We start from the raw sequence: 13,378 nt of genomic DNA, 5'->3' as shown, positions 1-13,378 counted from the left end.
GCATGGGTGGGGACCCCGAGCAGCTGGTGAGTGGGTGAGGGGGCACGGCGGGGACAGAGGTTCTGGGGACACTGGGGCCCTGCTGTGGTGAGGGCAAGTAGAAGGGGCACGGTTTTGGAGACAGGGCTGGGTTCGAATCTCCATGCTGAACCCCCTGTGGGCTCTGAGTCTACCTTTCCTCAGCTAGAAAATGCCCATGAGGCCGGGCACGGTGGCTTACGTCTGTAATCCCAACACTTTGGGAGGCTGAGGCGGGCGGATCACCTGAGGTTGGGAGTTTGAGACCGGTCTGACCAACATGGAGAAACCCCGTCTTTACTGAAAATACAAAAATTAGCCGGGCATGATGGCACATGCCTGTACCTGTAATCCCAGCTACTTGGGAGGCTGAGGCAGGAGAATAGCTTGAACCTGGGAGGTGAAGGTTGCAGTGAGCTGAGATTGCACCATTGCACTCCAGTCTGGGCAACAAGAGCCAAACTCCGTTTACCCCCAACACCCCCCCCAAAAAAAAAAAAAAAAAGAAAGAAAGAAAGAAAGAAAACACCCACAAGAAGAGATCTTTCTCCAAGGGCTGTCAGGAGGAACAGTGGACTACGCCTGGCACACAGGGCCTGCTCTTCCAGGCAGGCCGTTATTCTCATTCCACAGCTAACGACTGTCTTGGTCAAATCACCTGTGTGGTGATACCTGGAAGCCGTTCCATGTGACCGCCACGTGGGAGGAAAGCAGCCTGGCAGGGCCCCAGAGAGCAAAGGCAATGAAGTGTGCCGCTGAGACACAGGCGCCGACAGCCCCAGCCGCTGGCCTCTCCCTCCAGGGCTGCAGCTGGGCTGAGACTCCAGGAGGGGGTGCTGTGGTGACTGGGCCCAGAACAGAATGGGGAACTGGGAATGTGGGTCCCAGTCCTGGCTCAGCCAGCAGCTGTCTGAGTCACTTTGGGCAGGTTAGTAGCCCTCTCTGGGCCAAGGCACCCTCAGCTGTAGCAGGAGCGGGTGTTCGTGGTGCAACTTAGGAAGGGTTCAGCCGACATTGCTGGCAAGAACTGTGGTCTCATCTGAGACTCAGCTGGGAGGAGGGATCCGTTTCCAAGCTCCTTTGCGTGGAGGGGAAGTGGCGGGCACAGAGGGTATGAATTTCAGGAGGCAGGGATCATTTAGGGGCCATCTTAAAGCCTGGCTGCCACACTGGGGGATGGAGCCATGTGGACGAGGTTGCCCCCAACCCTTCCAGAATTCTAGGCTGCACCTTCTACCCCAGGACAGGGACTCCCTGAGCCAGAACCATCAGCTCCTGGAAGGGTGAGTCTCCCTGGGGAATCCTGCCTTTCCCTCTGTGAACTGGGCTCTTTCTCTGTCACCTTCTGCAGTCCTGCCAGTGCCCTTCGTTATGCCTCCTGGGCTCTTAGTTGCACCCGTGGTTGCCCCACGGCCCCTGGAAAGGTTAATCTCCAAATTCCAGCTCCCAGGATCTGGTGATGGGGGAGGAGGGAGGGCACTGGGGGCCTCAAGTGTTTGCATGCTGGGGTGGGGGTCTCTGGAGACTGGCAGGCAGACTCCCTCCCATTCCAGAGCCCATGGGCCCAGAGAGGTGCATCAGAGGCAGCCCTTGAACTCCTGCAGGGGGCAGGCGGGAGACCCATCATCGGCCCCAGATCTGGGTGAAGCCGGGAGTGGTGCAGGCCAAGGGTGGGAGAGCCCTGGAGGACCTGCAGAGCCCACACGCGGTACGTTGTCAGACAACTGGGAGGGCAGGGGCAGCCAGACTGGATTGGGATGAGGCAGGAAAGTCCTCTCCCCAAGTCCCAGGACTTCATTCTTCACTCATTCTTCATCTCACACTTCCTGATGGAGTGCCAGGACACCCAGCGGTGGCAAGTAGGTTTTATTTGATGTGCCAATTCCACCTGGTTGGTACCAGCTGTCTCAGGCAGTGCGTCCAGTAGGATTCTGATGCTAAACTGGGGTTCAGGGGAGAAAGTTCAGGAATGAGCATCACTGGCTGCCCAGGGACGAGGGAACACAATACCAACTCCAGGCCGCCTACTTGCCACCCTTCAGCCAGGCACAGGCCACCTCTTTGCCACCCTTCAGCCAGGCACAGGCCACCTCTTTGCCACCCTTCAGCTGGGCACTGGAGATATACAGAGATCAAGGAGACTGGGTGCCTGTCTTTAGATCACAGGCTAGAAACAGCATGACAATAAACAGGCAGTGGAATGGATACTATGAGCCTTGAGCCTATTAATTTAAATGAAACAGACTCTCAAATTGTTAAATAATAGATGTAGCAAAGCCACAAGCTTTTTATTGTTCCACCACGCACATGAGAGAGAAGAAAACTGCCAATAATTATTTTCTGATTGACAGAGAAGTTTTTACAAGTATTTTGAGAAGACAGGGATATATATCTTGAGAAGACAGGGATATCAATTATAACATTACCAGAGAAATAAATTTTCTAGTAAGACAACCGATGAGAATTAGAGGTGGGAGGTTGGAGGTTGTTTTTGCAGTTTGTGGCAGTTATTTCTAAAGGCCCAGGAGTCTTATAAGACTCCTTTGTTCAAACAACTCTTTGAAAGATGTGTTTTCACAGAGAGTGCACCCATTTGGTTACTGTTATGAATATTCACACGTCTGATATTGCACAAGAGAACAAGCTGCAGTATTCTTGGGAAAGATCTCCATTTCAGACCTTATGAAATCCCTTTTAACCAGTTTTATGGATGCAGAACAGCGCTCCTTCTTCCACAGCTGCAGGGGAGCGGCAACACATCATCTCTGTTTTTAGATTTCTTTTGTTAATTATGAACACTTGCAGTTTTTAGGCCAGCCTCTGGCCTAAAATTTCATCTTGAATTTCCTTTGATTTGGCTGTCAGAAACAAAGAAAAGGCTAAGGGAGGTTTCTTCTAAGTAAGAGTAAAAAGTAAGATGCCCAGAGCGGGTTTCTTCTCTGGGCCTGATGGGCACACCAGGACAAAGTGGGAGTAGCCGGTGCTGAGGGACCCAGGCGCCCAGCACCGTGACCCTTCTCACTCCCAGGCCTCCCGTGGTGGTCTTGAGGAGGAGGCTGTGCAGGTCCCTCTGGAGTGGTCTGCCTTGGCTGGGAGGATGAGAAAGATGGGGTGGGCTGTTGGCAGGCACACATGACAAATAAGTGCGTGGCTGGCTGATGAACTGTGACAGCCTGAGGTTCAGACAGCGCCCTCAGGGCACCCCTAGCCAGGTGCTGGGACTCCCTAAACTTCCTGGCTCTAGTCTAGGTGGACTGTGCATGAGGGGACATGAGCTCCCAACACCGGTCTTTCTTCCTCAGGCTCCTTACAAGAGCTGAACCCCACTACCAGGAGGAGCTTTGGGGTGCCAGGCAGCTCAGAGTACAAGGTGAAAAGGTCAAGCGTCTCAGGTTGGGGATGGCAGGGGTGGGTCTGCATGGGAGGAGGCTGCTGGGGTGAGGGGGAGGCTTTTCAGTGAAGCACCTTCCACACGACATTAAATGGCTTTAACAAATTCAGGAATCAGGCAAGGGCTGGCCCCTGGGGTCGGGTCTGCAGGTTCCCTCTCAAGCCTGGGCCCAAAGTGCTCTTCCTTTCCAGGACCTGGCCCAGAGGGAAGAGAGGAGTGAGGCAGAACCTGAGACCCAGGAAAGAAAGCTCACTCCCAGGACCCCTGGGCCGGGGGACCTGCCCTCCCAAAACCTGCCTTCCCAAGATGCCCTTGAAGGACTGGGCTGGGACCCGCACCTGGGCCAGGAGAGAGCAGAACTTCAAAGACCGCCAAGGATGGACACCCCTCAGAGTCTGAGAGGAGGACCCTCAGGATCAGAAAGCAGAGACCCCTCAGCATAAGAGAGGGGAGGCCTCCCGGGGCGAGATCAAAGATGCTCCTCAGCGTCAGAGGGTGAAGACACAGAGGGGCCAGAGCCCAAGGGCTCCTCAGGGTCAGAGGGAGGAGGCCCCCCTGGGTGAGAACACGGGCGTTCCTCAGAGTCAAAGAGAATTTAGTCCTAAGTGCCAGGGAAAGGCGAGTCCCCAGAGTCTGGGGAAGAAGATGCTGCGGTCTTGGGAAGGCAATATCTCACAAGCCTGGGAGGTGGCTCCTGGGGAGGCCACTGTACGGCTCCCAGAGGAAGGCGGCTCCCGGAGCCATCAGAGGGACTCCTGCGGGTCCCTGAAAGCACAGACTCCAAAGCCTGTGGGCAGGGAGAGCCCAGACCTCCGGAGAAGGACTACCGCGATGATGCAGGGCAGGATCAGAGGCGAGACACAAAAGTCGGCACCGGCGGTGGCAAAGCTAGGGGTCGCCCAGGAGGGGGCGTGGGCTGCGCTTCCCAGCCCGAAGCCCCCGGCCCAGCAGCTGCTTCCAGGTCGCGGAGCCGGAGCTATGATGTCAGCGACCCTGCGCGCCAAGGTATCCGGGCAGCAGGGGCTCCCCCCAGGGGGTCTTCGGGGGCTTCCAGACCCGGAGCGCAATCCGCACGGGCTGCAGGGCCCTGGAGTCGGCCCTGGCCCGGGAGAGGAGGAGGTGGGCCAGGCTCGGCTTCCGGGTGCCCTCCGGGGTCGGGGGGTCGGTCCTGAGCGTCCCAAGGCCTCGAAGGCCGCGTGGCCGGCGCCCCTAGGCAGGGCCAAGGCGCCTGCGGGCTTGAGCGCGGCGCGGCAGGAGACGGCTCTGCAGCGGCTGCTGGAGCTGCACAGCGCAGCCAGGTGGCGGCGCCGGCGGGACCGTGAGCAGCAGCGGCTCCGGGTGCGTCCCCACGCCGGGATTGGGGCCTGCCTGGGGCGGGCGGGGCACCGAGGGGCGGCCGGACGCTGACTGCCCCTCTGCAGGTCCTGGAACGCCTCCACATCGCCAGGAACCGCCACTGCCGGGTTCACCCCGTGGGGCTCCCGCCCAGCGCGGCTCAACTCCCGCCACAGGCAAGACCCCCAGAAGGCGGTGGGGCCACAAGGAACCTGCACGGGTAGGGGCCGAGTTTAGTGCGCCCGGGTCCCTTTGAAGTGAGCGCACTGCACTCTGGCAGTGACTCGGGCGGGGCGCGAGGGGCGGGTGTGCCAGGTGCTGCCCCGCCCGCCCCACTGAGCCGCGGACGCTCAGCGATCTGCACCGCCAGGAGGACGCGACTGGGCGGCGGCGCGCCCTGCGGGAGCAGCTGAAACAGATGCATCGGGAGAGGACCGGGTGGCTGCGGGCCCTAGGGGCCAGGTGAGGGGTGGGCAAGGAGGCTCGTGACGGTGGCAGGAGTCCCCTTTCCCTGGCCTCCGAGATGACAGGCCGCTCTCTCCGCAGGAACACTCAGAAATTCCTGGAACTACTGTGTTCCCCTGGTGCTGCGGATCCCGTGCCTGCAGAGTAGTGCTCGCCCTTCCCAGCCACCTCTGGTCATTGCTGGGTACTCAAAGGGATGATTAAAGAGATGAGGGTTACGGAAAAAGCAAAAGGGCAACTTTTGCAGGTCAGATAGTTTCAGAAAGGCCTGAATGCAGCCTCAGGGCCAGGGAGGGCAGAGGAGCACAGACACACACAACAGCTTTGCCCCACCAGGAGGCCTGTTATTTCTTCTTCCCTTCCCTAAGCCCACACCTGGCCCACCGTCAGAGGGCCAGGTCTCGGGGATCAAGCAGTGCGAAGGCCCCGTTCTTGCGGAAGAATGACTCAATGCGGCACATCTTGCAGGAGACCAGTTCTTGCTTCACTGGGGGGCCTGGGAAAAGATATTAGAGGCCAAGCATGGGTTCCTGAGGGAAGGACACACAGAGCATGGGAGCCCTGTCTGTCTGCACAGCCCTAGGAATCCGTCAGTGGAGTAGCCACTTTGTGGGAAGAAACAGAAAATGCTTTGGAGGCATGGGAGCTACCTGCAAATACTGGGAGCTGGTTGGAGGCCAGGATACATACAGCAGCCATCTGCCATCATTACCCCAGCTTCAGGATCCTCTACCTGCCAGGAGGGGGGCCACCCTAGCCTGCTTGTCACAGGGACAGACTGTGAAGAGATGGGACTTCCTTCTGTCTCCTGCTCCCCCCTTCTAGGGCTTGCCTCCTGCTTTTGTTAGAAAGTTATTTCCCTGACTTTCCCTTTAGGGGCCTGGGGGAAAGGGATGTTTGGGGGCAAAATCTCAACTGAGTCAATCCCCAACCATCCACCTTTTCTGCAAGACACTCAAGCAGCTGGAGAAGGACACAGGGCCGAGGAGTCTCACTTGACATTCATGAGCACAGACAGCAATGGGACGTGCAGCAACATCGCCCAGCAGCCCTCTCTGGCATATGCCTGTTCCACACCTTTCCTCTTCACCTCTGCTACTCCACTGCCTGAGCTCGGCTCCCTCCCCACTGATGGCCTTGACTCAACCTCACAGAAAAAAGACTCAGCCCAGATGGACAGCCTTCCTGCCTACGCCATCCCCTACCAGCCTCTGGCTCAGCCCTCCTGCCCCCACTCCCATCAGATTCCAGCAACTTGAGCTCCCTAGGTGATCTCACGGATTTAAATAGCACCTATAGGCCGGGCAGTGGCTCACACCTGTAATCCCAGCACTTTGGCAGGCCGAGGTGGGCAGATTACGAGGTCAGCAGTTGGAGAACAGCCTGGCCAATATGGTGAAACCCTGTATCTACTAAAAATACAAAAATTAGCCAGGCATGGTGACACGTGCCTGTGTAGTCCCAGCTACTTGGGAGGCTGAGGCAGAAGAATCTCTTGAACCTGGGAGGCAGAGGTTGCAGTGAGCCGAGATCATGCCACTGCACTCCAGCCTGGGTGACAGAGTGAGACTCTGCTTCAAAAAGAAAAAAAAAAAAAAAGCACCTATATTCAAATGACCTCCGAATTTGCATCTTCAGCTCTGACTTCAATCCAGACTTATAGACACAGTCACCCTACAGACACTTCAAGCATAACATAGGCAAACACACATGACTAAATAGGACCTGTTCATGCACACTCCAGCCCTGACCTCTCCCAGTCTTCCCTGTCACTGTGGCTTTAGCTAAACACCTGGGCGATTGTTCTCTCTTCCCCTTATTCTCACATTCTATCCACGGGTGAGTTCCACTGAGTCTTCCCCCAAAACATCCTGAATTGATTTCAGCTCTATTACTGATTCCTCAGGCCACTACCACAGGGTAACAAAATAGATGCCCAACTCACGTGCCAGATTCTACCATTTCCCCTGAAAAAGCCACTGCCTACATACAGGTCAGAGTGACTTTTTTTTGAGACGAAGTCTTGCTCTGTCGCCCAGGCTGGAGTGCAGTGGCAAGATCTCGGTTCACTGCAAGCTCCGCCTCCCGGGTTCACACCATTCCCCTGCCTCAGCCTCCTGAGTAGCTGGGATTACAGGCACCCGCCACCACGCCCAGCAAATTTTTTGCATTTTTAGTAGAGATGGGGTTTCACCATGTTAGCCAGGATGGTCTCGATCTCCTGACCTCGTGATCCGCATGCCTCAGCCTCCCAAAGTGTTGGGATTACAGGCGTGAGCCACCGCGCCCGGCCCAGGGTGACTTTTTAAAAGGTTCATCAGTGTCACTCTTGAAACCTGCTTAGAACCCTCCATCAGCTTCCCTGCACACCAAATAAAATCCAAACCCATCCTTATCATCTGGCTGTTGGCCTCAGGTCCTCAGAAAGGCCTTTCCTGAAAATCCAATAAATAGCAGCACATGGCCGCTGCCTCCCCGCCCACCACCACTCCCTAGTTCTGTGGCACATGTTGACACTTCTTGGTCATCTCCTTGCTCTGTTTATGGTCTGGACCCTTCACTAGGATGCCCACTCCCTAGGACATGGCAGGTGCTCTGTCTTTGAGGTGATTTCCAAGAGGTTGGGCTCACCCAGCTGCCAGCCGTATGTGAAGCTGGTGGTGACGGGGAAGAGGTATCGCGTCTCTGGCATGTCCAGTTTTCGAGTGTTGAGGTAGCGGTAGCGCCCCTGGAAGTCGTGGGAGATGCCTTCATACAGCAGGGCTCGGGTGACAGGTGGTACTGGGTACATTTCTGACTGAAAAGGAGCCTCTGGGACAGGGCTGGGCGCCTTGGAAGGGGCTGACTTGGGGGCGGGTGGGGGTGAGAGTGGGGCTTTGGGGTGCAGGGTGGGCAGTTTGAGGGGCAGGCGGGCTGCAGCCTTAGCCTTCTGCTTGGCCTTCACCATCGACCCATACTTGCGGTACCATTCACAGCGCAACATCTTTTCCCTCAGATATTCCTCCTTCCAGAAGTTCTGCCGTAACGTGTCTATGTTGAGCTGCCGTGACATGGTGGCCAGGGAAGGAGTGGCACCAGGGTGGCTGCAGCTGAGGGGTGAGCACAGCAAGCAGAGTGCTTCTGACGGCGAGTGGCTGCCCTGGCAGTCACCTAGCAACCATGCCTCACCTCACACAGGGCCAGGGTTCTACTTGCTGTGCTCCCAGCAGACCCCATGAACCCAGCTTCCTGAGGCAGCCTGGGGCCAGGGCCCACTGGCTAAGAGCCCTGCTCCCCAAACCTCCCGCAGGGCCCACGCGGGATCTGGCATCAGAGGCTTCCAGGTTTTGTGTGCTTTCTGCGTCTGTCCTTTGGGTCTGGCCCCCTTCCCAGCCCAATGCTGAGCAAGGTTGGGGAGGTGGGGGCTGGGCTCAAGCTTCCTCCCAATCCTTCCCAGACCAGAGCTGGTCTTCTCTGATCCAAGGACCAGTCCTTGAGTTCTGCCTCCCGGCATGATCCTCCTGGGCCAGCTCTTCTATGCCTGTCTTTGGCAGCACCTTTTCCATCCTTGCCAACTGAATCTGCCCCATGGCCTCACCCCACACATGCACTTTCCAGCACCCAGTCCGTTTGGAGAGAAGCAAGAATATGACTTTAATTTAACATCAACAATGACACTGTGTAACAGCACAGGGAACAGGTAGTGGAGGGAGATGGTCAGGCTTCCTGTTCCTTAACCAGCTTTAACAGCAGAGCCCCAGCAACCTAGAAATGCCTCACCTAGCCTCTTAATGGAGTGGGAATGGGCAGGGAATTGGAAATCAGAGGCTCAAAAAGTAAAGAAGGCTGATGGCAAGCCTGGGGAGAGGCCTGGAAACGAGGGAAGGGCTGAGGGCTGTGAGGAGTCCCCTAGCGCAGGTCTTCAGCAGTGAACATGCCCCTGGCCCTGCGCAGAATGGAGTCCTTGGCGGCGTCATATGGGTGCTCCTTGGAGGGGATCTCCAGGACAGCGGGGATGGAGTGCTGGTGGGCGTCCAGGGCATGCCGCACCATCTCTGCGATGTACTGGTTGATGAGGATGATGCCAATGTCATCCCGGTTTAGAAACTGCCTGTGGGGAGAGATGAGACGGGAGTCTAGGGCAGCTCTGGGGGCTGCCTTCTCTCCTGCCTCCAAGTTGTTGGGCTGGGCAGTGGAGGGGAATGAGCGTGACCCAGAGGGCACAGAGGACAAGGGGAAAGGCTGCCACGCTCAACCCTATGTCAACTCTACCAAGAATCAATTTCATCCCAAAGCGGAGGGTCATGCTGACTAGGGTTGGCTTCTGCAACGCTGCCCGAAACGCTTCCAAGTGAACTGGTAATGAAAATTAGGGACATATTTGGCCGGGTGTGGTGGCTCAAGCCTGTAATCCCAGCACTTTCGGAGGCTGAGACGGGCGGATCACGAGGTCAGGAGATCGAGACCATCCTGGCTAACACGGTGAAACCCCGCCTTTACCAAAAAAATACAAAAAATTAGCCAGGCGAGGTGGCGGGCGCCTGTAGTCCCAGCTACTCGGGAGGCTGAGGCAGGAGAATGGCCTAAACCCGGGAGGCAGAGCTTGCGATAAGCTGAGATCCAGCCACTGCACTCCAGCCTGGGCGACAGAGCAAGACTCCGTCTCAAAAAAGAAAAAAAAGAAAAGAAAATTAGGGTGCACGCTGGTGTATTCCATATGCAGTGATGGTGTCAGAAAGGGGAAGGATAAGATTATATGTATACAGATCCTTTTTTATGTGCAGATACTGAAGGCCGGGTGCAATGGCTCATGCCTGTAATCCCAGCACTTTGGGAAGCTGAGGCGGGTGGATCGCTTGAACCCTGCAGTTTGAGACCAGAATGGGCCACATAGTGAGACCGCCATCTCTACAAAAAAAAGAAAAAAAAATGTGTACATATATACAAAAAATTGGCTGGATGTGGCGGCATGTACCAGCTGCTTGGGAAACTGTAGTCCCAGCTACTTGGGAGGCTGAGGTGGGAGAATCACTTGAGCCTGGGAAGTCAAGGCCACAGTGAGCTGTGATCATGCCACTGCACTCCAGCCTGGGTGACAGGAGTGAGACCCTGTCTCAGAAAAAAAAAAAAAAAGGACACATTAACTTTTAGAAAGAAAACAAATTAATTTAAAAATAGGGCTGATGAGACCACTGAAGGCCTCAAGGTCTATGCTGATGAGGGTGGTGGAGGGGTCAGAGGGAAAGTCTGGCATGAACCAAGAACACAAGCTAGAAAGAGGACACTCTGATGAAGGAATCATACTTTCTGCCCAAAAAGAACCTGGCCTTGTGATCCTCCTCTCCTGTGATCACCCACCCATTCATTCGTTTATTTTATTTTTTTGAGACAGGGTCTCCCTCTATCATCCAGGCTGGAGTGCAGCGGCGGATCTCGGCTCACTGCAACTTCCGCCTCCCAGGTTTAAGCAGTTCTCCTTCCTCAGCCTCCTGATTTGCTGGGATTATAGGCACCCTCCACGACGCCTGGCTAATTTTTGTATTTTTAGTAGAAATAGGGTTTCACCATATTGGTCAGGCTGGTTTCGAACTCCAACCAGCCTGGCGGGTGGAACTCAGGTGATCCACCCGCCTCGGCCTCCAGAAGTGTTGGGATCACAGGCGTGAGCCACCGCGCCCAGACTCATTCATTTATTTACTGGTTAAAAAGTATTTACTGAGCACCCACCCCCCGCCAGTCACTGGGTTAGATTTGATCTCTGAGGTCCCTTTTGATTGGAAACATAAAAAATTCTTGAAGTAAAATTTGTCCTTCTCCCACGGTAACTTGGGTCACTTTACCAGACAGCTTAGAGATCGGCAGGTAACAGCCTACCAGGTCAGGAACTACCTAATACACCAGGCAGCAGGAACCAGTCTCAGCCGGCAGCCCTGGGCTGGACTGTTTGGGGGGAAACAGGTGAGTGGTTTATTCCTGAGACTTAGTACAGCGAACCTGAAGAAGGGGTGAGGGATAGAATAGGAGGCTGTTATCCTCAATTCAGGTCACCAGGACCCCTGGTGGATTAAAGGCATGTCTGCGCCCACACTCTGACCTAAGGCAGGGAGTGAGGGCTTGAGTGCAAGGTCTTAGCAGAAGGCTCTCACAGTCCTGACATTTTCTGCCTACTGTGCTCAAGAGCAAAGGGAAATTCCGAGGCCGACTGAGGAGAGCTGTACAGAGTGTGTACCTGGCTTACCAAAGGCAGAAAGGGTTAGGATTAGGTTCAAATTCCAGGTCTGCCTCTGCCCACTTGTAACTTTAGTGTGTGCCTTAACCTCTCCAAGCTTTAGTTTTCTCACCTGTAAGTAGGACAAAATCACCCCTGCCTTACAGGACGACGGTGAGCCTGTAAAGGAGGGGAAAGCAGAACAAAGTCCGAGCCCACTGCCTAGCCCGTCACGAGCTCTGTTCCCCTTCTTTCCTGACACACGATCATGTGAGGTGGGGAGCTCGTGGACCTGATACAGCGTCGGTGCCACCCAGCCCCAAACGGGAACTTGGGGCGCGGCGGCGGGCGGGCGGACTTTCACGACCATCCCCTAACCCCCGTCCGGGCCTCACGCCTCGGTCCCCGGGCCGCCTCCACCCTCGCCCCGCACTCCACCAGGCAGCAGAAGGGCCCGTTCAGGCCTCGCGCGCTACCGTACCGGAAAGTGTCTTCGATTTCATTGATTGTTGTATCCTTCTCCACCACCAGGAAATTGGGGTGGCGGTTCTTGTTAAGCTCCCCTATGCCGCCCAGCAGGAAACCAGTCACCGTGTCCTCGTCTCCGATCACTGCGATGAGCTTCCCCCTCCCCGCCATCCCCGCAGCCGGGCAGAGATCACCCGAGAGCACCAAAAGCCGCCGAAGCCCCGCCTCCGCCGTACGGCTCCCCGTCGGCCCCACCCCCCTTCGGGCATGCGCAGTTCTCCGAGCCGCATTCCGGGACATGCGCATGAACAGTAACACGGCCTCCATGTGAATACGCCTGCGCCATAAAGACAGGCCCGAAGCAGGGGACTACGATTCCCAGAAGGCTGTGCGGCACCACCTCCTTGGCGGGCATTCTTTCGTTCATTCACTCTTTCCTTGGTTCATTCGTTCAACAAGCGATTTGAACCTGGCGCTGTTTAGACGCCGAGATCCCAGAGAAGAGACGCAGTTACTGATCTCATCGGCAGGGTCTGGGTCTTTATCGTGTATGTATGTACCTATGACACATATGTAACAAGTAATACGCATTTGTTCAATTAAAGGAATGCAGAAGTTAGTGATGATACTGTCTAGTGAGATGGAAAGTCAAGGGAATAGGCGACTACAGAGCTGTGTGTTAATGGTTAGAATGTGAAAAGTATATGGAAGCACACATCCATGGTAACTAACCCATGGAGAGAGGGGGCATCCAAAGAACCCTTCCCCAAGAAACTTGCTTCAGATCTAAGCTGAGACCTGAAGGACCTGCAGGATGAAGGGGATAGAAGTGAGGACAAGACGGTGTTCTAGGCAGAGGAAGAGCATATGCAAAGGCGTACTGACTAGAGAGCGTAGGGCCTTCAAGGAAAGTTAAAGAATTGGTAAGGCCGGGCATGGTGGCTCATGCCACGCCTATAATCCCAGCACTTTGGGAGTGCTTCCCTGATGGGGGAGGATTGCTTGAGCTCAGGAGTTGGAGACCAGCCTGGGCAACACAGTGAGACCCTGTCTCTGCAAAAAATTTTAAAAATTAGCCAGGTAGGCCAGGTGCGGTGGCTCACTCCTGTAATCCCAGCACTTTGGGAGGCCAAGGCAGGTGGATCACCTGAGGTCAGGAGTTTGAGACCAGCCTGGCCAACATGGCAAAAACCTGTCTCTATTAAAAATACAAAAAATTAGTTGGGCATGGTTGTGGGCGCCTGTAGTCCCAGCTACTCGAGAGGCTGAGGCAGGAGAATTGCTTGAACCTGGGAAGTGGAGACTGCAGTGAGCCGAGATTGTGCCATTGCGCTCCAACCTGGGCGACAGAGCGAGACTCTGTCTCAAAAAAAAAAAAAAAAAATTAGCCAGGTGTGGTGGCGCACACTTACAGTTCCAGGTACTCGAGAGGCTGAGGCAGCAGGGCTTGCTCAGGAGTTCAAGGTTACAGTGAGCTATGATCAGGGCACTGCACTTGAGCCTGAACAGCAGAA

The 13,378-nt window shown here is 55.6% G+C and overlaps 3 protein-coding genes across 4 annotated transcripts; 1 reads left to right on the top strand and 2 right to left on the bottom strand.

Annotated features, from left to right (window-relative positions):
- The first annotated feature begins 4,001 nt into the window (after positions 1-4,001).
- On the top strand, positions 4,002-6,632 carry LOC112620638. Its single transcript, XM_025379368.1, has 4 exons — positions 4,002-4,747; positions 4,831-4,920; positions 5,115-5,206; positions 5,291-6,632. Exons 1-4 carry the CDS (start codon positions 4,055-4,057, stop codon positions 5,355-5,357), a joined length of 942 nt encoding a protein of 313 aa, XP_025235153.1. The 5' UTR covers positions 4,002-4,054; the 3' UTR covers positions 5,358-6,632.
- On the bottom strand, positions 5,529-8,404 carry ATP6V1FNB (ATP6V1F neighbor). Its single transcript, XM_025379371.1, has 2 exons — positions 7,841-8,404; positions 5,529-5,705 (listed from the first exon to the last, which is right to left on the bottom strand). The coding sequence occupies exons 1-2, from the start codon at positions 8,259-8,261 to the stop codon at positions 5,596-5,598; spliced, it is 531 nt and encodes a 176-aa protein (XP_025235156.1). The 5' UTR covers positions 8,262-8,404; the 3' UTR covers positions 5,529-5,595.
- A 413-nt stretch (positions 8,405-8,817) lies between these two features.
- On the bottom strand, positions 8,818-12,550 carry ATP6V1F (ATPase H+ transporting V1 subunit F). 2 transcript variants are annotated; one of them, XM_025379369.1, is made up of 3 exons: positions 11,878-12,550; positions 9,461-9,544; positions 8,818-9,299 (listed from the first exon to the last, which is right to left on the bottom strand). In XM_025379369.1, exons 1-3 carry the CDS (start codon positions 12,189-12,191, stop codon positions 9,098-9,100), a joined length of 600 nt encoding a protein of 199 aa, XP_025235154.1. In that variant the 5' UTR covers positions 12,192-12,550; the 3' UTR covers positions 8,818-9,097. The 2 variants fall into 2 exon arrangements, with proteins under 2 accessions (XP_025235154.1, XP_025235155.1); XM_025379370.1 differs by lacking the exon at positions 9,461-9,544.
- Positions 12,551-13,378: the final 828 nt, after the last annotated feature.

The sequence above is a fragment of the Theropithecus gelada genome, chromosome 3 (genome assembly GCF_003255815.1).
Source record: "Theropithecus gelada isolate Dixy chromosome 3, Tgel_1.0, whole genome shotgun sequence".
Classification (NCBI taxonomy): Eukaryota; Metazoa; Chordata; class Mammalia; order Primates; family Cercopithecidae; genus Theropithecus; species Theropithecus gelada.
Note: the sequence above shows the minus strand (reverse complement) of the source record. Positions and strands in the feature narration are given on the sequence as shown.

What these genes read in the sequence shown, in the direction of transcription:
- LOC112620638 (XM_025379368.1), top strand. Translation starts at nt 4,055, where the DNA reads ATGCTGCGGTCTTGGGAAGGCAATATCTCACAAGCCTGGGAGGTGGCT. An exon ending in GTGAGCAGCAGCGGCTCCGG is followed by an intron (nt 4,748 to 4,830) that starts GTGCGTCCCCAC and finishes GCCCCTCTGCAG; the next exon opens with GTCCTGGAACGCCTCCACAT. An exon ending in CGGCTCAACTCCCGCCACAG is followed by an intron (nt 4,921 to 5,114) that starts GCAAGACCCCCA and finishes CTGCACCGCCAG; the next exon opens with GAGGACGCGACTGGGCGGCG.
- ATP6V1FNB (XM_025379371.1), bottom strand. Translation starts at nt 8,261, where the DNA reads ATGTCACGGCAGCTCAACATAGACACGTTACGGCAGAACTTCTGGAAG. An exon ending in CACATACGGCTGGCAGCTGG is followed by an intron (nt 5,706 to 7,840) that starts GTGAGCCCAACC and finishes ATCTTTTCCCAG; the next exon opens with GCCCCCCAGTGAAGCAAGAA.
- ATP6V1F (XM_025379369.1), bottom strand. Translation starts at nt 12,191, where the DNA reads ATGGAGGCCGTGTTACTGTTCATGCGCATGTCCCGGAATGCGGCTCGG. An exon ending in GAAATCGAAGACACTTTCCG is followed by an intron (nt 9,545 to 11,877) that starts GTACGGTAGCGC and finishes TTTCATTACCAG; the next exon opens with TTCACTTGGAAGCGTTTCGG. An exon ending in TGGGATGAAATTGATTCTTG is followed by an intron (nt 9,300 to 9,460) that starts GTAGAGTTGACA and finishes CTCTCCCCACAG; the next exon opens with GCAGTTTCTAAACCGGGATG.